The sequence below is a fragment of the Schistocerca cancellata genome, chromosome 1, assembly GCF_023864275.1.
Source record: "Schistocerca cancellata isolate TAMUIC-IGC-003103 chromosome 1, iqSchCanc2.1, whole genome shotgun sequence".
NCBI lineage: Eukaryota > Metazoa > Arthropoda > Insecta > Orthoptera > Acrididae > Schistocerca > Schistocerca cancellata.
Window position 1 is genome coordinate 376,114,082 of NC_064626.1, and position 27,821 is coordinate 376,141,902.

Consider the following 27,821-nt stretch of genomic DNA (forward strand, 5'->3'; position numbering starts at 1 on the left):
GCCTAATGATTTTAATTTAACATGATCCATCTTGCAGCTGTTACCAGTTATGTATCACTTGCTTTACTGAGTATGCATTTCATGCCGAATCATGCACCAAACAGTCATTGCCTTGTTTTTGGAATTTGGTATTATTTGCGCACAGCCCATTATGTGCTGAAGAATTTTGCAGTACTGTTGGCTGTGCAGATTTATGTCTTAATTAGAGCTAGCCCTCTGTATTAATAGAAAACTTTCAGTTTCCAACATAAGATACTTTGATCCCAGATGTAAGTGATCTTTTCCCTCAGCTTCTGCTGTAATTACCTCTACGATTAGAAAGGAAAACTGGAATCACAGTGTTTCAAGAATTTTACTGTCTACTGTGTGATCTTGGGAAACATTGTGCCATTGTCCATCCAATAAATTCTGCCTGAATATTATTTATTATTCTTTAAAGCTGTAGTTTTCAATTCATGGTTAAAGTTGACTGGTATGGATACTTCACTACTGTCATTTGACCACCAAATCCAGATAAAAATTTATTACGTGCTCCCATCTATTTCCTGGAAGGCAGTTGGATTCAGAAATAACTTATCAACAGCTGTTGAGCTATGTCATCCTGTTCTCTTTGGGAATATTACAAAGGGAACAAACCAAATCAGTGATGAAATCAATACAACAATCAGCACATACAAGACTTCCTAGTTACTTCCATTGCAATCAGTACTCTCTCTCCTCTATAATGAACACTATTGAGGGGTAATCTGGATTACTGCACCAATGTCTGTGAGAATTGCAACATAAATGAAGAATAGCCAAAGTGAATCCTAAATTAGAAGGTGCATAAAACTGTGCACCAGCAATAAGTGATTAAGGCTGAAGAGAGATGGCAGACTTATAAGGGTAACAGCAGCAGTACTGTCCCCTCCTGTGTGACTATAAAATTTAAGTCTCATGCCATGCTCTGGTTGTGCATAGATATGAAAAGGTGTCTGATGGTGAACAGTTTAAACTCAACCCTGGAGTCCCAACACAATAATGTACTAGTCTATGGTAATAGTTTCAATGGATCAAGTACCACATGCAGCTCCAACAACATTTCACTGTACAGGCCCATAGAACATACACTATGAGATCGAAAGTATCCGGACACCCCCCAAAACATAAGTTTTTCATATTAGGTACATTATGCTGCCACATACTGCTAAGTACTCCATATCAGCGACCTCAGTAGTCGTTAGACATCGTGAAAGCAGAATGGGGTGATCTGAGGAACCAAGGACTTCGAACGTAGTGTCACTTGTGTCATATGTCTGTACGTGAGACTTCCATACTTCTAACCATCCCTAGGTCTACTGTTTCCAATGTGATAGTGAAATGTAAACTTGAAGGGACACACACAGCACAAACGTGTACATGCTGACCTCGACTGTTGACTTAAGAGACTGTCAACAGTTGAAGAGGGTCACAATGTGTAATAGGCAGATATCTATCCAGACCATCACACAGAAATTCCAAACTGCATCAGGATCCACTGCAAGTACTATGACAGATAGGCGGGAGGTGAGAAAACTTGGATTTCATGGTTGAGTGGCTAGTCATAATCCACACATCACACCGGTAACTGACACACGACGTCTCACTTGGTGTAAGAAGCGTAAACATTGGACGATTGAACAATGGAATAATGTTGTGTGGAGTGACGGATCACTGTACACAATGTGGCGATCCAATGGTAGAGCATGGGTATGGCGAATGTCCGGTGAACATTATCTTCCGGCGTATGTAGTGGCAACAGTAAAATTCAGAGGCGGTGGTGTTATGGAGTGGTGGTGTTTTTCATGGAGGGGGCTTGCACCCCTTGTTGTTTTGCATGTCATTATCACAGCACAGGCCTACATAGATGTTTTAAGCACCTTCTTGCTTCCCACTGTTGAAGGGCAATTCGAGGATGGTGACTGCATCTTTCAACATGATCAAGCACCTGTTCACAAAGCACAGCCTGTGGCGGAGTGGTTACATGGCAATATCATACATGTAATGGACTGGCCTACACAGAGGCTTGAACTGAATCCTATAGAACACCTTTGGGATGTTTTGGAACGATGACTTCATGCCAGGCATCACCGACCGACATTGATACCACTCCCCAGTGGAGCTTTTTGTGGAGAATGGGCTGCCAATCTCCAAGAAACCTGCCAGCACCTGATTGAACGTATGCCTGCGAGAGTGGAAAGTGTCATCAAGGCTAAGGGTGGGCCAACACCATACTGAATTCCAGCATTACTGATGGAGGATGCCATGAACTTTTAAAAGATTTTCAGCCAAGTGTCCTGATACTTTTGATCACATTGTGTATCAGGGTAACACGACACTTTTTTTGCTGTTGGTAGGAGTATATATTTTTAAGTAGTGTGGGAAGTTCTCCTCTCAGTTGGAGTCCCAAAACCTACTGTATGGAGACACTGTTAGCAAACTGGTCGTGCTCTTAGAAACTCAAGACTCTTGCAGCCGCTCCTCATTTCAAATTTTTTCGTGTGTGGCTTCATAATAATCGTCACTCTCAAAAGGAATGATCAATGAACTGGAGGTCATGACTAGGAACCGTAACTTTTATTGCTGATGTGGAGCCTCATTTCAAGATCAAATGCTTCGTTATGCCGGTATTCAAAACTTTGCTGCTCATGAAATGTGGGCCAAGATTCTAAAGCATGACAGTCCTGGTCTCAAAGACATACCTTAAGTAGTCTAAGCCCAAAAATAGAAAGACATCACTGAACTTTACTGTAACATGGATGTTGTTGTAATACTAACAGTGGATACCTTGCAACAGCCCAAGTTTTGCATGGCTCGGGTTCACCAACACAAGCAACAGCAAGAACATAGCACGAGGTGCTCAGCCACTTCCTCGGTTGGTTCAAAACAAACAAATAAACCTTGTGAAGTCTAATGTAATGCATGACCACTTTTTCTTCACCATGCGGAATGCCAACTCTGCCATAAATCACGACACAAACAGCAAGTCTGCATGCAAATGAAACAAAAAGTAAATTCTGTCCCCCTGAAATATCAACTCGAGGAAATGGAAACATGTATGATCTCTCATACTGAATCTGTAACCACTTCTCCTAGAAATCTACACAGGAACTGAGGATAAATCACACAGCATAAAACTTGCCTTACTTTAACCAGTGCTCCTCTAACACGAGTACAGCTGAACGCTTTGTCAATCACAATTCAGAAAGAGAGTCTTTCGAAAGTCAGAACAGATAGTCACAGTAACAGGACAAATGGCAAACTGTTCATCTTTCTGCAGATTTGCTATTGGCTTGTATCATTTCAATTAAGATGCTTGTGCTTCAGCCACACTTGTTAATCAAAATACTCATAAGCAATTGGGACATCTCCAGCCATAAAAATCTTGCTTGCGCCATGTGGCCTACAATGGCAGTGGTATCTCTGTTCTTGGAATGCGCACTTTATGATCAAGATAAAGGAATATGACTACATCAGTTCCATTCACCATAATTCAGTCACATTCTATCCCAATATTTTAGCATAAATGCATCTGATTTAGATATTCAGGACAATGTGCTTCCCATTGATCTGCAACTTTCCCATGCCAGTATTCATCAGATGTGTGGAATAATATGGGTATTTGTCCAACACCACACTGGGACATAAGAATTTTCATGTAAACATTATTCTCATGGACAATTTAAAAACCTAAGTACTATCACACTCATCCACTATCTCATACTGTTCTAAGTGGAGTTGCATCTGAACCCAACAGATCAGAACAAATTGTAGGTTTGAAATCCGTTTCTGCCAGTCAGTGGGCCACTTCCCTTGTGACCACAAGAAAAGCAAATGGGAAGATTAAATTTTGTGCCAACTTTAAAGCTACAATTACTACTCAAACAGTGATCGATTGCTTCCAGCTTCCACTTAGTGGTGAGCTTATGGATCGCCTAGCAGGTGGGCGATTCTTTTCAAAAACTAATTCATACAACGCTTACCTTCAACTTCCATGGATGAGGAAATGGGGAAGTTTATGGTGATGAACACATCAGCTTGTATCAATACCAGCATCTTCCCTTTGAAGTGCCTTTGCTCTTCCATTGTTTTGAAGCTTTCTTGAACAAGTGACAATGAAATTTCTACCCCGTTCAAATTATTTGGGTGACAATACTATATCCTGACAAACACCAGAACATAAACAATGGAACAGCATCCCACAAATAGAGAGTATCTTTTTTGAGTTTTAGCTGATGCAGTACTCAACTGTAATTTACAGCAATATTCATTTTTCAATACTGAAAGCCAATGTTCGTGACATGCCATTTACTCCCATGGAGCTCATAAGCCATACAGAGATTGCATTCTCCTCCAAATTTATGTGCACCACAAATAGCTGCTTGTTTGTATCATCTCCAGCATTATAGTGTTCCTTTTACATGGACTGGAGAATGAGAACAGTCTTTCGGAAACTGAAAGTAGTATTGTTTAGTCACCTATGCCTCGGGCATTTTGATCTATGAAAACCAGTAGTGCTTGCAACTGATGCAACATCACATGGAATAGAAACAGTTTCTTTTCATAAGGTTAGCAACACAGAACGCCCTGTAGAAGTCATGTCTCAGATGTTGAACGAAGTCTGAAGTCAGCTAGGGTCAGCTTGAAAATGAAGCTCTTTATCAATTTCCGTGGGGTAGAAAATTTTTTCTCGTGACTGATCATAGCCATTGGCTGCTGTTTTTTATCTGGCGAAAGATGTACCTGATTATACAGCACAGAAATTCCAACATTAATCAATACTTTTTCCAATTATCAATAAGAAACTGTCACCTTATTCATACTGATTTTTCTAGTCCTTTCTGGAACACACTACAGCTCATTATCACTGTATACAGCAAATATCCTTTTGTATTTCAGTGCACTTGGTTACTAGTGTGCTATGAAAGCTATGAAGGCACTCCATCCTGTTTTTCGCTTCGAAGGTTTGCCACCAACAACTATTTTGGACAACAGTCCACAATTTTTTTGTCATAATATCAACAATTTTGCCAGAATTCAAAACATCTGAATGGAACCATTCTATCCAAAATTGAACGGTGAAGCCGAACATTTCATTCACACTTTGACGACTCGGATATCCAAACTTCCCACTTTGCACTCGAGGGAAAAATGCTTTGATTTTGTTTCTGAAAATCAGCACTCAAGACTGTTTGTTTCTAACATTAACATTTGAAAATTCATTGCTTCACAGAATAATGTAGGTACAGAGGTAAAAACTGGCATGTGCTTGAAATAACATGGTGGTGTGTTTCACTGAAACCAAAATAAAGTGAACAAAATGACCTACAGATGGCACTTAATCTGATACAAAAGTAATAAATGGTGAAAAACTGATTTTTAGGAAAGATGATGATCTTTATAACAATTGCTGAACATGTCATCCATCATCCATCAACAATACCTGTAGTCAAGGGATGATGATTTAAACAGTACTATACAGCTTACCAGTAGATATGGTAGGAAATTGCCATTGGATGTTGCTTTCTGGCGTCCCTAATGAGAGCAGAGGGTCGCAGTAGACTTACGACTTCACGTAACCATACAACCAATTATCACATGGACTGAAGTCTGGGGACTAGGGAGGCCAAGACGTGGCAGCTCATCATGCGCTCCTTGCCAAATGATGTGCACAAGATATCTTTCGCATGTGTAGCAATGGGGTGGCAGAGTACCATCCTACATGAAAGTTTTACCTTCCAGCATGTGTATCAGCCAGGCTAAGCTGGATCTGACTCCCTCTCTCCAAACAGCTCATTTTATACCTAATTCTCATGCGTAATCACTGACATGTTGCTGTCTAGCGCCACCTGTTGGCCAGTTTTTTACTCTTTTTTGTTTGAATAAAACTGCATGTCATTTCCAGCTTTGTCAATTTTTACCTTTCTACCTACATTATTCCATGAATAATGTGCATTTTCAAATGTTAAAGGACTTCTGGGCCACCCTGTGTACAACTAAGCACCATGGAATAATCTACAGCATTTTAAAGTTAAGTTTTTCTTAATTATTAATGGTACATTTTACAAGTGAACTGTGTTATCTTTTTGTAGACATTTGACTGTATTTTTTGGCGATCTTAATTATTAGCACATCAGGCAGTATATAAATTACTATGCATGTCATGAACACATTGATTGTAAAATGCTGCCTACAACATACAAAGGTTAACCAACGTACAGTGGTAAGCCATAACATGACCACCACTGCCCACCATGAGGCTGGATGCCCCCGGATAGCTTTGCGGGCATATGATGTAAGCAGAGCAGACATGGATGAGGGATGACACTAGTGAAGGTATGAGCTTCAGAAGGGGAAATCCATTGAGATAAGCGACTTTGATAATGAATAGATTATTAATCCACAGAATCTGTAACAAGAATCTTGAAAATGGCAAAGTTGGTCAAATGTTCACATGCTACTGTCATGAGTATATACAGAAAGAGGTAAAAGGACAGTGAAACTACCACTAGGTGCTAAATGGTTGCTGTATAAGATTTCACAGAACCTGTGGCATCACTGCTGAAAGAGCACAATGGTGGTGCAAGCACAAGTGTTTGGGACCTCATTGTGCGTTGTATATTGTTGAACATGGAGCTACACAGCAGACATCCCAATTGCTCACATGTTGACCCAAGGATACAGTCAATTACAATTGCAGTGAGCACAGGACCATCGGGATTTGACTGTCGATCAATGGAAAAACGTTGGCTCTTTGAGTAAATCACATTTTTTATACACTAGGAATGCTATGACTGAGATTAATGGCAACTTGAAAAGTGTGGTATATCATTGACACAGGCTGGTGGGAGCAGTATTATGCTATGGAAGACGTTCTCCTTCACTTGCAAGGGACCTCTGGTAGTAATCTAAGATACACTGACGGCTGTGGCCCACTTGCATCCCTTCATGCTTGATGTCTTCCCCAATAGCAATGTAATGTATCAGAGCCAGAACCGGGCGACAGTGGCTTAAGGAGCATTATAGTGGCCAAATTTACCCGATGTAAATCCTTTTGAATCTATTCTGGTTGCTATCAGGCACCATCACCGCATACACATATCAGCGGCATGTTATTTATGCAATTACATGAGTTGTGTATAGACATCTAATATCACAGACCCCCCAAACCTACCAGCAAACTATCAGATCCCCAATATGCAGAATCATTGATATATTTTGTTCCAAAGATGGACAAGCAAGCTCTGAAGTAGATGGTCGTAATGTTTTGGCTCATCAGTGTATGGTCAAACTGTTATGAGTCCTATCATGGTATGCGATTTTGTCTACAATAAAGTCTTGCAAAATAAGTGTCACTCCTCTCCACAGACAAAATGACACATTTTACAACTACAATTAAGGCAAACTCTTACATAATGAAGGAAAGGTGGCATGTACAGACAAAGAAAAATTTTCCAATGAGGTGGTCGAAAATTTCATCTGTGTGTTTCCCAATCAACAGTGCACCTACATTTATAGCTGAAGCAGAAAAACTTTTAACACAATAAAATTTAATAAATGTGACTGCCAATTTCTCTTGCTGCTGTATATCATATGTTACAAAAATCTAATTAGAGAATTCTGAGAAGTGATTTTTTGAACTTGCAAGTATTCCTCAGCCCCAATGTGGTTATTCCACAGCAGTTGTGGTAGTAAAATTAAGCTACTAATAGCATGCACAGAGGAATACAATGAGTTGGAAGTAGTCCTGATGTGAGGTGCGAAGAGCACCCTCTGCCCATGATGTATAAAATGATTTGCAGAATGGAACCATTGACAATCTGATTCTGAAGTCATTTAAACTTCAGTTTCAATGAACTTGCACAAATCCCAGAATATTGGAACGCTGTGTGAAAAAATTGACCTACACCATTTCATTTCAACATTATCTCACTCAGTCCTATTCATGAATTGTGAGGGAAGAGAACTTTAAGAAACAATTGCAGGGAATTTTTAAATCTGTAAATGTGTGACAGGCAAAATAAACAATTCTTTTTTTTTGAGTTCTTAGTTACACCATTTTAGGTAGTTTTAAGATTTTGTTTTGGATGACCCAGTAGAAAGAAAGACTTTCCAAGCAGCTCACTAAATTATGAAGCAGAAGAAGAAGAAGAAAAGCTGGATATACAATCATCAATAGTATAGCAGCCATAGTGTGTATGAGCAGAAAGTACACACTTCTCCCTTTAAATGAAACAAACAATTATTGGTGGTGTGGGGATAGTGCATGGCCCGAGGAAAGCAAATAAATACCGATAGTGGGCCCTTTCTTATTAGGTGGCAAACATGCAGCACACTAAAGTGGAACTAATGCTCCTGTGCATCAGTAGGAGTAAACTGGCGGTTAGTAAGTTGGGTGAAAAATGTGGTTGCCAATTTGTACAGGTTTACCTCAGACATCAACAACTTGGAAACGTGATTGTACCGTACGTGGACATCATTGTGTTCCGTAAGAATTACCACAAACATTTTGGCTTCAAACCTTCATTTGTCCAGCTTCCTGGCAGCCTGGCCTTCCCAAAAAATGAAGTTTATCTTTACCATACAGTGTATTTTCTTAATGTGGAAAATTAACATGCAGGCAAATAATGTAAAAAAATTGAGTATGATGCAACTGATTCTCTCTAAGTAATTAATAAATCAAACTTAAGAGTGAAAAATTAAAATTTCTATAAATGCATTTATGATATGGTTATAATAGAAGGAAACATTCCATGAAGGAAAAATATACCTAAAAACAAAGATGATGTGACTTACCAAATGAAAGTGCTGGCAGGTCGACAGACACACAAACGAACACAAACATACACACAAAATTCATCCTTTCGTCTTTCCCTCTCCTTCCCTCTTTCCTGATGAGGCAACAGTTTGTTGCGAAAGCTTGAATTTTGTGTGTATGTTTGTGTTCGTTTGTGTGTCTGTCGACCTGCCAGCACTTTCATTTGGTAAGTCACATCATCTTTGTTTTTAGGTATATAAATGCATTTAGATAGATCTGCAACACTGCCACATGCAATCTCAAATACAACAGTATAATACAATATTATACAATGAACATTTAATGTTTGGAGAGTGAAAGACTCCTGTTTTTAGAGCTTGTGTGATAAAAATCATTCCAAGAAATTTAGTACAACACAAATAGTCAAGAATGGTACTTATGTATTACTGAGGCTGTACTTCTAACAACCTAGCCTTTGTCCTTTATCAGACGCTAGTTTATAAAATATGTTACTTACGTAACTACCATTTAACTACTACGGTTGTATCCTATTTGCTATGAAGTAAGGAACACACAGACTGAAACAGTTCCAGATCTCATACCAATTTTGATGTTTCTGAGTACCTAGAACGGTTTCATTGGGTGTGTGCACTTGGTTTTAATAAAGAATCTTATTCCTATCTTCAGATGATTACCTTGTTCAGCCTTAGCTTTTGTAGATGGTGGTGTTACTTTCTTCTCCATCTGATCAGGACTGTGAGAGAGTGCCTTGGGACTCGTCTGGCTTGGGGTAGGGCTCCGGGGACTAAGGAAATTTCTGGGCCCTGGGACATTCTTTCTTGCTTGATTTTGCATAAGTTCTTCTAACCAAGGTACTTTGTTCTTCTCACTTGCCCAGCTCTTTGACCCACTCTCCTCTTTGTCATCACTGTCTTCATGGCTGTTCTCAATTTCATTGTGTCCAATGTCAGCATTTCCATTCATCATTCCAACAGGAGCTTGTTCCTGAAATGTGACGGACATTTATGAAGAAACTTGCTAGTAGCATTATACAATGAACATTTAATGTTTGGAGAGTGAAAGACTCCTGTTTTTAGAGCTAGTGTGATAAAAATCATTCCAAGAAATTTAGTACAACACAAATAGTCAAGAATGGTACTTATGTATTACTGAGGCTCCTTTCTCTCTCCCCGACACACACACACACACACACACACACACACACACACACACACACACACACACACAACCTTTATACATAGGAACCAGTTTTACACAGGAAACTGGAAAAGTTTTATTAGTCGGTAGCCTTTTAATCAGAAATCAATTTGTGACGTAGAATAGTAAGTATTAAAACATATTATTGTCCTGAATGCTGGGTAAGGTTATCCCTTTGAGTTGAAGGGGCAGCCACTTCAGTTGCTTACGTGATGATTGTTTTTCCCACCCTTCAGTAATGTAATTGGACACGGATGATTTTAAACTACTTTTGTAAAATTATTTGTTGTACTAACAGAATGTATTAATACAGTAGCAGCTCGGAAATCCTGCAAAATTATCATTTGTACAAGGCTTCAGCCGTTAAACTGCACTCTGCACTTCAACTGCTTGCAATGGGACCTCCCCCCCCTCCCCACCCACCCACCATCCACCCACCTCCTTCCCTGACATGCAGCTCATGCAAATATGGGCTAATTTACTTTGTGCAGTCTATTACTCAATTATTTTCAGTAAGTACTTCAAAATTTGTGAAATACCTGTCACTGAAAATTTTGTTACATCTTACCATCCCACACTAACCCTAAAATTTTAGTGAAAATACAGCATTGTCATGAATAGTAGATTCTGTGGTATCAATGTTCGATATCACACTTGTTAGGGGTTGCAGTTATCGATCACAGTCCATACTAGTATACTCGGGACCCGCGAATCTAGACTAGCATCTCTAGCGCCGCTCCGCGGGTTGCGCTCGGCCACTCTTGCTCGGCACGTCAAGTGGGAAAGTAGTATAGCCTTCAGCTGATAGGAAGCAACCTCTAACAAGGTGCTTAGTTGAAGTATGACCTACGTGATGCCTCTACAGCTCTGTTTGTAATTATATTCCTGACTATGAAGACTCCTGTACCATCAGTTAAGTACAATATATTATTTTTCTACCAACGACTTCTATTTATTTTTGTCGTTGCAAACCCAGACCATGCAGCCAGCTCCTTACAGACTTTACTGACAAACCTGCTGTATATGCAAAGAAGAGATTTGTGTTTCTATTTAGCATTGGCCACCTGTCATTCACATTGGCAACGATTCGTTTGTCGTCATCATAACAGATACTGCATCTGAATCTGTGTAGGCAATTTTTTGGAAGAGTACAGGGAAATCAGAAACAAGTTTTTTTGTGTGTAGTTAGATCAGGGTTGCTACAAGCTTCCCCAAGCGAAATTCCCTGATATTTCCCCGATTTCCAAAGAAGTTTTAGAATTTTTTCCTGACAAATTTTGAGATCTCAAGGGTAAGTTAAGACATAAGCTGGCAATCTGTATTTGCAGCTATGGTACTAGAAATAGTAGTGCAGATGAGGAAATACATAAAAAGCTTGCAAGCAGATGGCATTTCCTGATATGAGCAAAAATCTTAAGTACTAACATCAACATCTTTTGCAATGAATTTTTTCTACATGGAGAGAGCAAGCCATAAAGTATCTGAGTTTCGTTAAGATCACTGATATTTTATTTCAGTGAAACAAAACATTTGATGACAAAAATACACATTTCCTTGGAGTCACAAGACATGTTTAAAATACCTTCACTGATTTCAGAAATAACCTAAGAAAAAAGTAGGCCTCCAGAAATAAGCGTATAAGGCAAGGAAGAATTGTGAAACCACCACTGTAGGTGACGGCCGATAAAATGTTGGTTCTACTATGTTCATTATTTTTGGTTATTACCTGCTGTGTTATGTCTATTATTTTACAGGTATTGTGTAGTTTTTGACGGAATTTTTTTCTTCTTATCATGCATACTTTCTAACATACAAATACTTCGGAAGTGCCAAAATGTGCTACAACAAACAAAATGCCTATAAAACGCCACACTGCACAACATAATTGCAGTGAGTCGCGATTCCTGAAATCCATCACCAATGGCCTCTGGCCTGCTGAGGAGCACTGCAGTCCTGTATCCATGGATAAACCATGAAAATCCACTGCATTACATCACACACAAACAGATCCAGCCTGTGGGCAGATTGGTGAGACTAGATCCTGCACATTAGTGGAAACCGAATGGCTTCAGATTGGTAGGCCCAATCCATTACAGATACTTGCAGAAATGGCCTGCGGTTTTGGCCCGTTGCAGAAATCTACTCTTGTGGCCAGCTATTCATGAGCCACATACAGCATGTTGATGAAATGAGACTGTGGTGATCAATCCATGCAACACACAACTTGTTCAAATACTCTGAGAATCAATAATAATGAGGACAGGTAGCAACTCACCATAAAGATGATTGCCGAGTCACAAACAGGCACGTGGAAGAGACGATAATCCTCTCAACTAAATTTTCAGCCATACTTTTTGTCATAAAGCGCGCGCACACGCGCGCGCACACACACACACACACACACACACACACACACACACACACACACACACACAGATAACTCATGCACACATGGCCACTGTCTAAGGCTGCTGCGTCTACAGTGTCTGAGAATCAGATCCACACAAACCACTCCTCCTCATGCCTCTTCTCGGCAGCTGCTAGGCTAGCGACAAGATGTGGTGGCAACACTGGCTGCAAGCTGAGGGGTGTGGTAGGGAGGGGAGAAGCAGTAGTGATGAGGGAGTAGGGAAATGGTACACATACTCTGCTGCACCCAGCTAGCAGCAATGCACGGCACCTCAGTAAACGAACCATTTCATTTACCGAGACAAAAATGAGATTTTTCCAGTGTTTTTTAAAATTTCCCTGATGTTTTTGATATTCCCCGATTTCCAAGACCTGTGGTAACCCTGCAGATTATGTAAGTAATAATGACTGTTAGTGCAGGCATTGCAATAAACTTGGTAAATTTAATACAAAGTTTTACAAAACTGGATACTGTCAGGCAAAGAAGACACAGTGACACATATTACTTATTAAATTTTTAATAGTCTTGAATGCAGTACGATCTAATATTACTAGACAACCTGTTTCTATTGACAAACAACCATCTCCAGATCTTACTTTCTTTGTAATTGGTGACATCTAACAGTTTTAACCACAACAAAACTGTTCCATTGAGTATTACTTTTCAAAATATCCTAAATATGATCAGCAAACAAATATAGCCATAGTCTTCTTCTGGTTCTAAATGTCAACAAACATATTCTGTCAGATTTTTTATACACTGGCAAGTTTTTCATTTTAACAGTTTTGTTGTGGATGAAACAGTACAGTGAAGGTATGATCTTAACAAGGTTGTTGGTGAACCAAAATTGATTATCTAGATAATACTCAACTGTATTGCAAATCAAGAGTATTAAAATTTGGAGGAATGAAACCAGTCATCCATCAACTTATACAGCATGGACTACTTACCGACTGTTTACCAAACGACGTGGGTAGTCTGCGGCGAGGAGCCTTTGCTCTTGAAGCAGTTGGATGAACCAGCATTGCACTACGCTCAATGCTGTCAAATTCTGGAACACCATCTTTGACAGTGTGCGTTGAACGAGATGGTTTGCTTGAGCTTCCTCCATCAACTCTGTCTACAGTTCTTTGTTCAATAGACTCCTGTCTTAGTGAGGACTGAAATAAGGAGCCCAACCTTTGAGGCTTCTTGATGGGTGGCGGGAGTTGTGGCTTCTTTCCAGGAATTGGTGGGACAGGACTGATCTTGCCTTCTGTGGAAAAAGTTTTTATATAGTTCAATGCAACATAAGGACATATACTTCTCAAAATAAAATTGCAATTTCAATCTTCTGAGTTATTCCCAAAGTAAAAATTGTGAACTTAATCTAGTAAGAAATCTTCAATGATTTAGTGAAACATGTAAGTTTACCAAATTTTTATGAAGGGAACGACATGTAGTTCTCAGGCTTTTGAAAGTGAATAATCAATTTGTTTAATGTGTAAACCATCTAGACTAGCTGCAACATTATGCGATTAATGTGTCTCAATATACTGAAGCAGCATGTAGCACACTTCACTAGCACACTGATATTTCCCCATATCACCTGGATTTAGTTTCTTACCAGACTCTTTCTAATTCCACATAGGGAGGAACTATAGTTTACTCAAAAACTTATTTTAGATTCAGCCTTTCTCTTTCAAATGATGTATTCACTCATCCACGGAACACACATCCATATCAAATATGGGTCTGTAATTTATGTTTCTTCCTAACCTCCTGAACTGCAGTATTAAAATGTGATTAATCAATGAGCAGGATATGTGTTGGTAACATAAGGGTTTACAACAGTTCTTACAGGGGTTCCTAAATGAATCAAATACAAAATCCTTAATAGGCTTAAATCTCTTTGTGCACCCCCCCCCCCCCCCCCCCTCCCCATTTCCAATATATACCAGGCTATAAAGTTTCCATTCAAAGCTGTACAGTCCAGGCAATCAGGCAAAATCACTGTGAGCAATGAAGCAATTCACCGACACACCAGTTTGAAGATGTATATTTGGTAAAATATTATGTCCTTTTGTGTGAAAAAATCTTAACTGCCTGCTGCACATCCTCGGTCGATAGGAATAATCAAACCTTTGAGGCCTCTTTTAAGGAACCAAAGATGTGATAATCACGTACGGGGAATCTTGCGTCAAATTTTGACCAGTGTGGAACTTGGTGCACCATTCCACAATGGTGGTTTTCAAACAATGGTGGTTTTCAATGGACATGCTGTGCATGGCCTTCTGACCACAACTGTGGTGTGAACACAACAGCAGACTCACTGATGTTCATGTACTGTACTGGCTAGATAAAACTAGGAAAACTAATTAACATGGATGAAACACAGAATGATTCAAGATGTATACTATCAGTCAAAAGCAGAGTACATACCCTAACCAACAATTAATAATAGTTAATTTATATTCTATACTTAGGAATTGCAGTAAAGTAACATATTAATTATAGTAACCATTACATGAATGTCAAGAACTGCCTTTCCCATTATAGTATTCATTTGTTTGTTTGTGTACCAGTGTTAGTTAAAATTTAGGTGTTATTGCAAACACCATCTGATCTCTTAAATTAGTGGTAATCGTGTCCAACTGCTACACACAGGATCATCTGGGTTCCATTTCTTTTATCACAAGGGATTTTTCCTTGGAGGAGGATTGGATTTCACTCTGCAATGTGATACTAACTGAGGAGCTACTAGAATAAGAAGTACTTGCTCCAAGGTATGGAAAACTGGGAAGTTGCATGCTCACCACATCACCTTCACACTGCATCCTAATGACACTACTGGCAGATAATGGTAGGGTGGCAGTCATAATCACACAGTTATCAAGTATGGAACATGATGTATTTACTATGTAAGAGAGAGAGAGAGAGAGAGAGAGAGAGAGAGAGAGAGAGAGAGAGAGAGAGAGAGAGAGTGAGTAGGCCCTGAGAGCAGTAATACCCACGAACAGCCACAAGTATCTTATCAGAAACATCAAGTAACACACAATGGGTCAGAGCTCATTCTTTTGACAATAGCTGAGTCTTTAAGCGAAAGTCAGCTGCTGCAATTTAAATTGTTGACTTGCATCAGGCCATTGAGCCACACAAAATTATTGTATCATAATTGTCTTGACTTTAAAACTAGGATGCTGACTTATTTCGCATACTCCTTGTTGCCCTACAGCATTTTTTTCTTGGCAGCACCAAATGAGGTTGTGCTGTGGTTAAGGTACTAAAATCACACTGAAGAGGAATGGAATTCACACCCCTATCCAGTGTTACTCAGGTTTACCTAATTCTATTAAAGATGAACATTACAATGGTTCCTTTGGAAAGACACTACATGATTCTCTCTCTATGCTTGTCCTATTTTCAGTTATGTCTCTAGTGACCTTGTCATAAGAAAGACATTTAACCCCAACTATTCTTCCTTCCTCCCTTCAAGTATTTCACTCCAACATGGGAGTAAATGCATAAAATGACACACCCAGAAGAGAAGACTACTTTGAAAGGTACGTAATAGAAGGGTGAGGTTACATTAACTCTGTCACTATTTTTCAGCAAGGGATAGAGCAGGATTAAATACTTAGGTTAAGCAAAAACCGCCATCTCTATTTATAAGGTACTTGCTAATTTAGTTTGAACTGACTCCTGAACAACTCTATCCGAATAGCTGAAAGTGCATGTCAGGATTTCTATGATGCAGTATTCCTTAGGATGACTAGTGCCAAGACAACGATCTGCAATAGCAGATTTGCTCAGCTGTGTTGAATGTATGCGACATTTATGCTCAGTACACCAGTCCTCTGTAAGGCTGATAGTCTAACCAACGTATGACATGCTGCAACTATGAGGAATACACCTGCCTTAAGCAAATGAAAATAATCCTTTACTGAACCCAAAGGTAGGGTGAAGGGTGGGGGGAATTCACATCATAGTGGAAATACTACCTGCGTATGGCAAAAAGGTGATAGACTTTGGCAACACCTTGGATTATCATCATTCGCATTGTCCATGGTTGGTCGATAGCACAGTGTGCATTTCATCTGTCTTTCGCCATGTAACAACTTACTAGAATATCATTCATTCAGACCAGAGTAGCGACATGTTTTGCTACATGAAATGCTGAAGTACCAATGTTACTCACAATTGGCCTAAGAGAAACCCCTTTCTGGTCGATCTTTGGAAGACAATATAACCTAGGGTGAACAGCACAATGAGAATTAAGATTCCTAATAGTGTCCTGCAAGAAGGAACTTTTCTTAATAAGGCTGTTAGTCCCTCTCCCTCTCCCTCTCCCCCCCCTCTTCCACTTCTTGTGGGGGTCAGCAGCAATGCTGCGATATGCTGAATCAGACAGTGAGCACTGTACCTTTTGAACATAATCCTGTCTGACATGAACAACATAACAATGGTAGCATTGCTTTTGCCCTCACTTAAAACAACAATATCCAGATCATCTTGATGTAAACATAAAGCACCCCTTTTTGCTACTGTTGTATTAGGCTTGGGTGAATGTGCACCAGTCCGCACATGACATGACTCTCTTGTAGCCCTCTTTACAGCTTTATGAGGTAGTTCAAAAAGAGCCTGTTCAACAAAACTAATTAAATCAACCGCTGACAAAAACTTGTCATCAGTGCAAAATTTAAACCTTTACCTAGCATAGATATAGCTGCATTGTCAAAATCTTTCTCCCTAATATTTGTCGCAGTACGTCAAGATATAGTATTAGACTCTTGAATCATAGAATTGTTCAAGCTTCACCAAATGTCGGGCAGTTACAGAATGAAATTCCCACCCAGATTGCAGACAAGATGGACTGTCCACCATATTCCAAGAGAGCTGATATTTTTAATTCAATCATTAAATGAACTCAAACAATTCCTTGGAAACTAAATTGAGCTTTTAACAAGTGTAATGGATCTTTTCAAACACAAGAGCTGGGTCAGCGCAATGCTTGATGTGACTGGTGGAAGGGAAATTAAAATGATGTACAACTTTTACAGATGTTTAAAAAATATTTTGATCAGGAAAAATAAAAAATGAGGAAGCACACTGCAATCTTGCTCTACTTTGGCACCGTTTATCCAATGTCGACAAGCAATGATACATTTGCTCCACATAGAGGTAAACAATCAGACCCGAGTTTCTCCCTGCATACACTATGTTCAAGTAACTTACATGGATGCAGCTGGGTGACATAATTGACAACCACTGACAGAGTTCATGCTACTTTACCCATTAATCATTAATTTTCATGACTCATCTTTCCATAATTGCCCTGCAAACTCAAGTTTCAAAATCCCTTGCAGCACAGAGCTTACTTGCTACAATTTTGCCTTGCAAATGACAAGTTGTGCATCTATCTAATTATTGGCAGTTGTCTGCAATGTCACACAGCTGTATTCCTGTCAGTTATTTGAACACAGTATACGTTGGCAGAAACTCAGGTCTCACAGTAGTCCACCTTGCTGCAGGCCCCAGTTGTTGCTGAATTGCAAAATGGCAGGAGAACCGCTCTAACAGTAGTCTTTCAATGCCAACTGCTTTTAATGTACCTTTTCGCCGATATTTATGCTTATGCAAAAGTGTGTTATGACGTAAGATAGTAAACCAAACCAAGAAATTAGATTTGCAGTAAAATTACACAGTAAATCACGAAGGAGAGTCAGATGAATACATTGATTGCAAGCATGAGAGAGTAATCTCTAACCTAAAACCCAGACATTCAAATGAAGTTTAAGTGGCCACTTCATTTAAATTTTGCAACAGAACAACAACAGCAGCAGCAATAACAAAACAACAACAACAATGACAAAAATTAGCTTCAGACTTCAGTCTGGTGAACTTTTGTAACTGATATGTTTTGATAAAAGGTGTTGCACTATTCCAGTATGCATATCATTCAGGAAGAGATTCTGCTGTAAAAGTTAACTTCAAAATTTCTCGTAAGATAGCTGGCAATTTGAATCATTTTCTGAAGGTGTCTTCATTGAAGTCTACATTTTAATAGTGGGACAATAACTATGACCACAACCACAGCCAGTGTCCCTTTCTCTGTGGCAAACTGAAGACTTAGCAAAAGATATGTAGGAGAAAGTATCAATTTATATAGAAGTTCCTTTCTTTGTATCTGGATGAGTCTCTGAACTTGACAGGTACAGCTCAGTCAGTTATCTTTATGAGAACAGTGAATGAAATACTGGAAGTTTGTAAGTAGCTGTTAGATGTCATTGCACTGAAGAACACAACATGTAAATGTAAGTTTGATGCCATTTAATTATTTAAGATGAGGTTTGGTCTACCTTGGACTTTATTAACTTCTATAGCAACAGAAGCCACTTATGTCATGACTGGCAAAATAAGTGGGTTAGTAGCATGTATCACAAACAAAAGGTGTAATTCTGCACCTGTGGGCAAGGTGGACTACTGTTCTTGTCTCTTGTACTGTTTATATGGTCATTTTTCACTCTCCCAATTGGCCTCACTTAATGGATCTGTACCATATGTATTTTACTACTTTCTTAGAGTTCTGTACCTCTATCAATAAAAACAGAATCTGTATAGTCACTTTGTTATCTGCATGTCTGCCTGTTTGTCAGATTGTTACCTCTTTTCCTTAGGAATAGGTAGAAGTATCAAGTTGAAATTTATGTCAAATACTGAGGTCTATGGTCCCTTTGTTAAGCTTAAAAGTCAATGCAATCAAAAGATATTGCCATAAATGTCACATATTTTGATACTCTCACACTCACTCATCAAAAGCTATAAATGAACAAGCTATGTACATGTCAGGCCTGGTGGACTAGTGGTAAAGCGTGTGCCTGGAAACTAAGAAGTCTCAGGATTGAGTCTCTGTCAACCACGAATTTTTTAATCTTTGTTTTGAACTAGTCTTCACCTCTCAACGATGCGAGGAGTTGTCAGAAATATGCGGGTCAGATTCCACATTTAACTGAAGATCCACTTTCCGTGGTTGGACAACTGGGGTAGGTTAAGACACACAAGTTGAAGAAGTGAGGTCCAACGAAGATTTGAACCAGGCCATAGAGCCACACAAAATCATCAACACCACCACCTTTGTACGTAACTATGTTTGCACAGCAGTACCATAGTGCAAGTCCTACTCACTTGCCCATTCTTTTAACAGAATTTTAGGTACTCTACCTTTCCAAGTAGTCTCTTCTCCTGGTCACACATCATTTTCAACATTTACTCCCCTGTCAGTGTGAAATGTTTGAAGGAAGGATGCATAGTTAGGGATAAATGTCTCACTTATGGCATGGTCAATAGATACAGACCGAAAGTTCCAATAAGGCAAGGCTAGGAAATGAATTGTGCTGTGTCTTTGCAAAAGAACCATCATATTATTCATCTTTCATTACTTACATAAACAACAGAAAATATAAACCTGAATGACTGGATGTGGATTTGAATCCTACTTCTCAGAAGTGTGTGTTCATTACCTAAACCACAGCACCATCTCATTTGGTACTGCCCAACCAAATAATTCTGTAGGGCAATAGGGATTAAAATATGTCAAATAAGCCAGCAACCTAGACAAGTCAAGACAATAATATATTAATTTCAAATGTCTCAACAGCCCAATGCCAAGTCTTAATTGGACACCACTTCGGTGATTTGAGTGTTCCTAACCTAATCCAACAATTCTCTCAGGGAAAGGGGCTCTGCAGTTTAACAGGGAATCTTACCATTTGCCATTCCTGGTGGATGTTTACATCACTGACAGGTGAAAGCTCAGTTAAAGGCAGACTGGAAACATCCATGGGTCAACTGGGATTTAATCTTGCAATCTTTTAGTTTTCATGTGCACACTTTACCACCAGGCTAGACAATGAAGACAATGAGAGACAATTAAAAAAGTGGATCTGCAGCTAGAGGTAATTTCCTTCACTATCCTTTCATAGGTGAATATATACTAGATATCTAAGCTTGTCAGAAAATACTCTGAGTCACTGACATCAAAAAATACTCTGAACCATTGAACCATCACAAATATAGTTGAATGGGGTTCTATCAGTCAACACAGGATTTTAATACCTTTAGGAATTATTGCATCTGAGGTATATATGATGGTGATGTGTTCTGCCCATTTGGCAAGTCCATCACTGCAACTTCAGCATTCTCCAAGGTGTCCTGGTTTCTGCCATCCTTTTTGTGGCTGCGTATGCTGCACTAATCTTGATGTTAAAAGTTCCTCTTTGTCTACCTCTTGTTCTCTTTCCAGTCACTGTGCCTCCTACAGCGTGATCCATTCGGCATTTTCTTCCCATTCTCTGTCCCACACTTTATTTTTGCCCTTGTAATTGTTTAACTATTTGCCTTTTCTTGTTTATCCTTTGTAACATAACCTCATTCCTTACTGTATCTGTCCATTTCACATCTTCCATTCTTTTCCAGATCCTCATTTCAGAAGTCCCTACTCATTTCTCCTCTCTTGTGTCCATGCTTCGGCACTATATAAGGAAATACTCCATACAAAACACTTCAATAACCTTTTCCTTTTTGTTTATTTAATGGACCATAGAAAATAGCACTCTCCCATGCAGAACCTTACTTTTGTAATAGCTATCACTGTGTTTATTTCTGGGTTACATGTCACGCTACTGATAATTTTGCATCTTAAGTGTCACTAGTTATTCACTTATTCCACTAACTCAGAGAATTTACACTTTTACATCCCATGACTGACTTGTAAAAATCGTACACTGGTGTAATGACTGATCAACATTTGGAGGAATTTTTGAAAGTAATACCTGTCTGTGGTATGAACAGTGTCTCAATGGTAAATCAAATACGTCTGTAGATGGTTATTTATTATCTAATCCCTGAAATTCGTGTCCTCATTTCTGCCGCAGCCTTTATCAGGAAAAAAAGTCCTTCAGGTTCCAGATTATATCTGGTTTTTTTTCTTTGGCAAGAAAATACAGGTTTTCCTGTATTCTTACAAACTATATTTTTCTAACAATATGACACACTATTACAAAGTTTACTTTTCTAGCAATATGTTAAAATGGAAGTAACAGTAACAAGATAGAATAATCCAACAGAATTATAATACCATGTTAAACTGTTTCTCAGTATTAAGTGGCTGACTAAAAATCAAAGAAAAATTAGAGGTGTGGACAATCACTCTGATGGCATGGTAGCTACTGTGCTCACTCCATGAGTGGCTGAATGCAGTTACATGCAATTGGAGGTGCACACTGAAATTTCTGGTTTGGCTGAATAGTCAAAGAGCAGCAGTACCAGTAGGAGAAGAATGTCTAGGCACACCAGGTGCTCTACAACCCTTCTTATATAATTTAAAAAATGCCATCTAGTGAAGAAAGTTGATTCTTTTGCATCATATAGCATCATTCATCACCTACATGGCGAACTGCCTGTCCTTTCGTTAATGGTCATAGCTATTGAGATATTACAAAATTAAGAAACCAACAGCCTGAAATTCAAATAGTTTGCAATGAAAAATGAGAGTTGGTACGAGTTTATGAATGGTGTATTTTTAGGTCATACACTGCAATGTATGAAGAAGTGCAGCTAACATTATTAAAATTTTCTTTAAACCAGAGTAGTATCTTTGTCTCCACTTCTGTCCACGTGAAAGGATTACAGCAATAGTGAACTATTGGTAACATCTTTTGCATCTCATATGATTCAAAATATTGAAACAAGTTTTTGGCAAATGCTAACATGCAAAACTTTCTTATCTACTGCAATATACAGGTACCTATAAGTTTTTTTTAACAAAATAATATAATTTTACCTGTGTAATCAATAGCCAGTGAAATGAATATTGGTGTGGGTTTGCAACAGCACAAGTGAACAAATTATACATTAATTTTTATACCAATGATGAAGTTTTGTTTATGAGTGATTGGCCTATCTTCTGTTTGTTGTTCAGTGATCCACTATTTGAGGATTCCAACTGATTAATTAATTAATTAATTAATTAATTGAGAGCAGGAGAGATTATCGGACTAAAAGGCAAGGTCATCAGTCCAGTGATTATGAAGTTAGTATGGAAGAGAGAGGGTCCGCTAAAAGTGGCTGGATGCAGTCGAGGACTCAAACTATAAACCGAGGAACTTAAAACACACGTTGTAGAAGGTATGAAAGGGTATCCAAAATCTAAAAACTGGGAAAACAGATGGATAAAAAGAGTGGTCTTAGCAATGGGCAGTTGTCGTGGGTGACAGACTGAGATAACATGAAGGGAGGCACCAACCACACCACCCTGCTTGTGTTCCAGGAGTAAAGCAAAACCTTATATCTGAAAATAAAAATCACTTTCATGGAGCAAACTGAGTATGAAAGGCCATAAGAAGGGGACATTCCACCAATATACGGGATACCATCAGTCTGGCTCCACAACCACATTGTGTGGGTGGTTTATTATGGAAGAAGAAACAATGAGTTAGCCTGGTATGACCAAATTTTAGACAGCATAAGACTGTGGACTGCTTCCGAGAGGAGTGGCAGGAAGAGTGCCAAACCACCGTAGACAACCTGATTATGTAGAGCTTATTACTGAGAGAAGCAGCACATCAAATGTCATTCCATTTTTGGGCAGAGAGATTTGATGTAGATCTGCATATCGGCAGCTGGAATCATGAAAGGAACAGCCAGCCAGTTCATTCCATGGGATATCCACATGACTTGTGACCCAGAGAAAGACAACCAGGTGAGTGGCACAGCCAAAGGCAGAGAGAAGGTCACGGATAGCAGAGACCAAAGGGTGGTCAATAGCCTGCACGCTGCTCACTGAGTCGGTACATATTAAAACACTCTGGAGGGAGGACTAAGAAACAAACTGGAGGGTCCTGTTGATGGCTAGGAGCTCTGCTATGGACATAGTACATGATCCCAGCAATAGATGGTTTTCTAACCCAGGAGACATGAAAGCATATCCTGCCTTGTCTATCATCTTACAACCATCAATATAGAAGATGGTGGTACCCTGGAACTCCGCAAGAATGGAATGTACAAGAAACCAGAAAATCATGTGGGCGATGAAGATCTTAGGACCTTGGAATAGGTTAGTCCTAATCCGTGGTGTAGGCACAACCCAAGGGAAGGGGGGTGGGGGTGGAATACATGGGGTGCATTCCAGTAAATGGAGATAGCAATCCCAATAGAGAGAACCGGCAATCCCACCAGTGGGCCATTATCAGGAGGGAGAAATCCCTCATTTGCAAATAGGACAGGGTACATGGGATGGTCAGGGAATTGGTGAACGGCAATTGCATAAGAAACCAGGAATTGGCTCCATCGCATTTGTAGAGGGGGAATCAATGCTTCTGCGAGGAGATTGTCAACAGTACAAGTGCAAGAAGCACCAACAGCCAGATGCACCCTTCAATGGTGAACAGGGTCAAGTCTTTTCAGAGCTGAAGGAGCCGCTGAGTCATAAACCTGACTACCACAATCTAGTCTGTACAAGACCAGAGCATGGTAAAAATAGTGAAGAGTAGTACGGTCTGCACCCCATGATGTGTGGACCAGGAGGTGGAGAGCATTAAGTTTCTGCACGTATGTAGTCTTCAGGTGGCTTATATGGGGCAGCTTTTTACCAAAACTAAGGGCCAACAAACAGGACTGTGCTACAACATCAAGGAGCTGGTCACCTAAATAAAGTTCTGGATAGGGTGTACTGTGGGTCGACAACAAAAATGCATAACTGCATTTTTCAGGGACAAAACTGGAAGCCATGGAAGACGCTCCACACAGAGGCCCATCAGATAGCACCTTGGACCCGACACTCAGCAGATGCTCCTGAGGCAAGCATCATAGACACAGAACACTGAGATAACCACAGGCCCAACAGAGGTTATAAGCCCACTGATGGCTAAGAGGAAGAGTGTGGCACTTCACATAGAACCCTATAGGATACAGTTCTCCTGAATCCATGTGGTGCTGAGTGAATAGCCAACTTGAACCCAGAAGAGCCGTTGGGATAAAAACTCTAACAAAATTTGGAAGGGGGCCACAAAAGCCCCAGTTGTGGAGGGTAAATAACGTGTGATGGTGCCAAGTCATGTCATATACCTAATGTAGGTGAAAGAAGACCACGACAAGGTGCCGACAGTTACTGAACGTCTGTCGGAGTGCTGTTTCCAATCTGAGTAAATGGTCTGTAAGATGGGGCCATATTATGTGAAGAAGTAAGAGCCTGCAAAAATTCTCCTCCTGTGAAGAGTTCATTATAAAGTTCAGCTTGGTGGGGGTTGATACAGATACAGGTCTGTCCAACTCGGCACTTCTGCTAGAGAAAGGTAGTCGTGATGTGTTCTGCAAGGATTAATGGATCAGTACACAGAGAGCCTTAGAGAGTAAGATCCTGGACATGTGACTATTGCTGGCAGCCCAGAAGGCTATGAAGCTTGGATCAAATCTGTGATAAAGAGGCATACATCCCCAGGACAGAAAAATAGCACTCCCAGCATTCCTTCTTACTCTGATGAATAACGTAGAGAGCCTTAGCAAAGAGATGCTTAAAAGCAAGAAGGCTGGTCTTTGAAGGATATCATTTAAATCATTGCAACACACATCACTGGTCCTAGATAGCAACTGCGACATCCTTGGCCCACCACAATGCCGGTTGATGACAATGGGTACTGGTGGATAGTGGGATAGCAGTGCCGGCAGCATGAAGAAGATGGCAGAGATATCTTGCAAGATGCATCAATGCAATCTGCGAGAGAGATGTCAAAGCATACAGCAGATGTACATAAAAGCCAGCTGGCTCTGCAGAATGCCCAGCGTGGGAGCCTATCAGTGGCAGGGGAATGAGAGAATCATCAGAAAGTGGTCACTGTCACAAAGATCATAATGGGGTGACCAGTGTAGGGAAGTTGCGAGAGCAGGTGAGGAGATCATGAGATCAGTAGCAGAAAAAGTGCTGTGAGAGGCAGTGAAGCGGGTAGGGGAACTGTCATTGAGGAAACACAAACCAAAGTCTGTAATAAGTTGGTCATTTAGAAGGCCCCTACCCATCAAAGTGGCACTCTCACACAAATGGTGGTGTGCACTGAATTGCTTGAGCAGGAGGTACAGTGGTGAAATAGCAGTATTACGGCAGGCAGGTCAACATAAAGAAGTGGCCAACCAGGAGGGAGGTAGACATTGCAAATGGTGATTGCTAGACTTGTTTGCACTCTTACTGCTATTGCTTCCAAGTTGGTACGAAGGGGGATCCAGTCACTAATGACATCAGTGCGAACCATTGAGCAGACCCCTACAGATGCTATCCCGGGGCTGGCAGCGTTCCAACAGAACACTCGATAGTACCTCGTCTCCTACCTTCCAAACTTTACAGAAGCTCTCCTGTGAGCCATGCAGAACTAGCACTCCTGAAAGAAAGGATATTGCGGAGACATGGCTTAGCCACAGCCTGGGGGATGTTTCCAGAATGAGATTTTCACTCTGCAGCGGAGTGTGCACTGATATGAAACTTCCTGGCAGATTAAAACTGTGTGCCCGACCGAGACTCGAACTCGGGACCTTTGCCTTTCGTGGGCAAGCACTCTACAGACTGAGCTACCCAAGCATGACTCATGCCCCATCCTCACAGGTAGGAGAGACGAGGTACTGGCGGAATTAAAGCTGTGAGGATGGAGCGTGAGTCGCGCTTGGGTAGCTCAGTCGGTAGAGCGCTTGCCCGTGAAAGGAAAAGGTCCCGAGTTCGAGTCTCGGTCCGGCACAGTTTTAATCTGCCAGGAAGTTTCATATCAGCACATACTCCGCTGTAGAGTGAAAATTTCATTCTAGAACACTCGATAACCACGAAAAGTTGGACAGTGGTTATCACGGAAGTGCATTTCCTGAGGTGCAAGACAGAGTGTGGAGAAAGAGGAAATGAGTTATTGAATTTCCTGTAGGTGATGATAATATCTGTTGCATTTTCATTGGATTACCTTGTGGCTACAGTCCAGGGTAGACATATAGAAGCTGAGGGGGCCGGTCATGTCACCTGGTTAGTGGTTGCCACCGATGAGGATGGCATGACATCCATAAAAACTGGGTCTGATTTGGGATGAGGAGGAGGGGGTGAAGCCTCCCAGGAAGCCGAGGAAGCCTTGTCCTGTGACCTGGTGACCTGTGCTGCTGCTGCTGCTGCTGCTGCTGCTCCTCCCCCCCCCCCCCTGCCCCCTCCCTCTGAGGGAGGGAAATGGTTTTATCAGTAAGGGCAGCAATGTTTGATTGGACAGACAGGGAGCGGCTTTGGGGCCATCAGAGCATGGGTCCCTCATCTGACCCAAGGTTGTAGACGACCTACCTCGAGAACGCTGGGGAGGGTAGTTCCTACAGGGAGCCCCATCTTTAGCAGGAGCCAGAAAAAACGATTTCTTTCCTGGATGTGGAGAAGGAAGGGGAGGGGGAGCAAGAGTCGGGGGAGGAGTAGGAATGTTTCTTTGAGGGGAAGGGAGGTGAGACGCCAAGGATGAGGAAAGGGAAGGGGGGGGGGGGCAAGACTGGGTTAAAGAGGAGGGGAAGATGTAATGGAGGCAAAGGTAGAGAAGAGATGCACAGGATGAAGACTGTCAAACTTTTTCCAGGCCTCAAAATAGATGAGACAGTCTAAGGTCTTTATTTCCTGAATTCTTTTTTCCTACATGTACATTGGACACTCCAATGAGCTTGGAGAAAGGAGACCAGAACAGTTTACACAGACAGTGGGGTGCAAGAGCTCCCCACATGAAGAGGGCGGCCACTGTCACCATAGATAGGAGTGGCATTGCCTTGCGAGGACATGCGGCCAAACTTGAGACAATGGAATCAACGAATGGGAGGTGGAACATATGGTTTCATGTCACACCATTACCTTGACCTTCACAGGCAGGGTATCCCCCTCAAATGCCATGATGCAAGTGCCAGTGTCTACGCTCTACAGAATGGGCCTTAGGGCCTCTCTGGGCACACCAAACAAAATAATTGACATGAGGGGAAGGGGAAGTGAGAGAGAATGTTAGGAAGTGAGAGAGTGTGTGTGAATCTGAGTTTTAGTTCACAATGAAGGACATTTTCTGAAAAAAATGTCAGCCATGTTTCCAGTCACATTTAAGTATCTATTGACAACTCAATGCCTCAAATTTACAGCAAGTGAGCATCTTTACTCCTTCAGTCATTTGTATTTGTGTAGACTTTGCCATTACCGTATAAATACTTTTTTTTTACCTGATCGAGCTGCAGCTACCTCTGGGGGCTTCTTCTGTGGTGCTTCTGTTGAGTCCAGCTTGCTTATACCAGAAGGGATGACAGGTTTTGTAATACTGTCTCTAACTCGGTTTGTTGTTGTTTGGGTCTTTGCTGGCGGGCGTTCACTTTTCTTTGGTTGCTGCATACAGATAATGTCAAACTACA

General features: G+C 40.6%; 1 protein-coding gene across 3 annotated transcripts in view; it reads right to left on the reverse strand.

Moving 5' to 3' along the window:
- LOC126174936 (CD2-associated protein-like) overlaps positions 1-27,821 on the reverse strand; it is an 87,743-nt gene that overhangs the window by 3,112 nt on the left and 56,810 nt on the right. For all 3 annotated transcript variants that reach the window (XM_049921404.1, XM_049921396.1, XM_049921412.1), the window contains 3 exons: positions 27,636-27,795; positions 13,355-13,659; positions 9,472-9,781 (listed from right to left, as the gene is read on the reverse strand). In XM_049921404.1, coding sequence (XP_049777361.1) covers positions 9,472-9,781; positions 13,355-13,659; positions 27,636-27,795 — 775 coding nt within the window. The remainder of the gene's footprint in view (positions 1-9,471; positions 9,782-13,354; positions 13,660-27,635; positions 27,796-27,821) is intronic.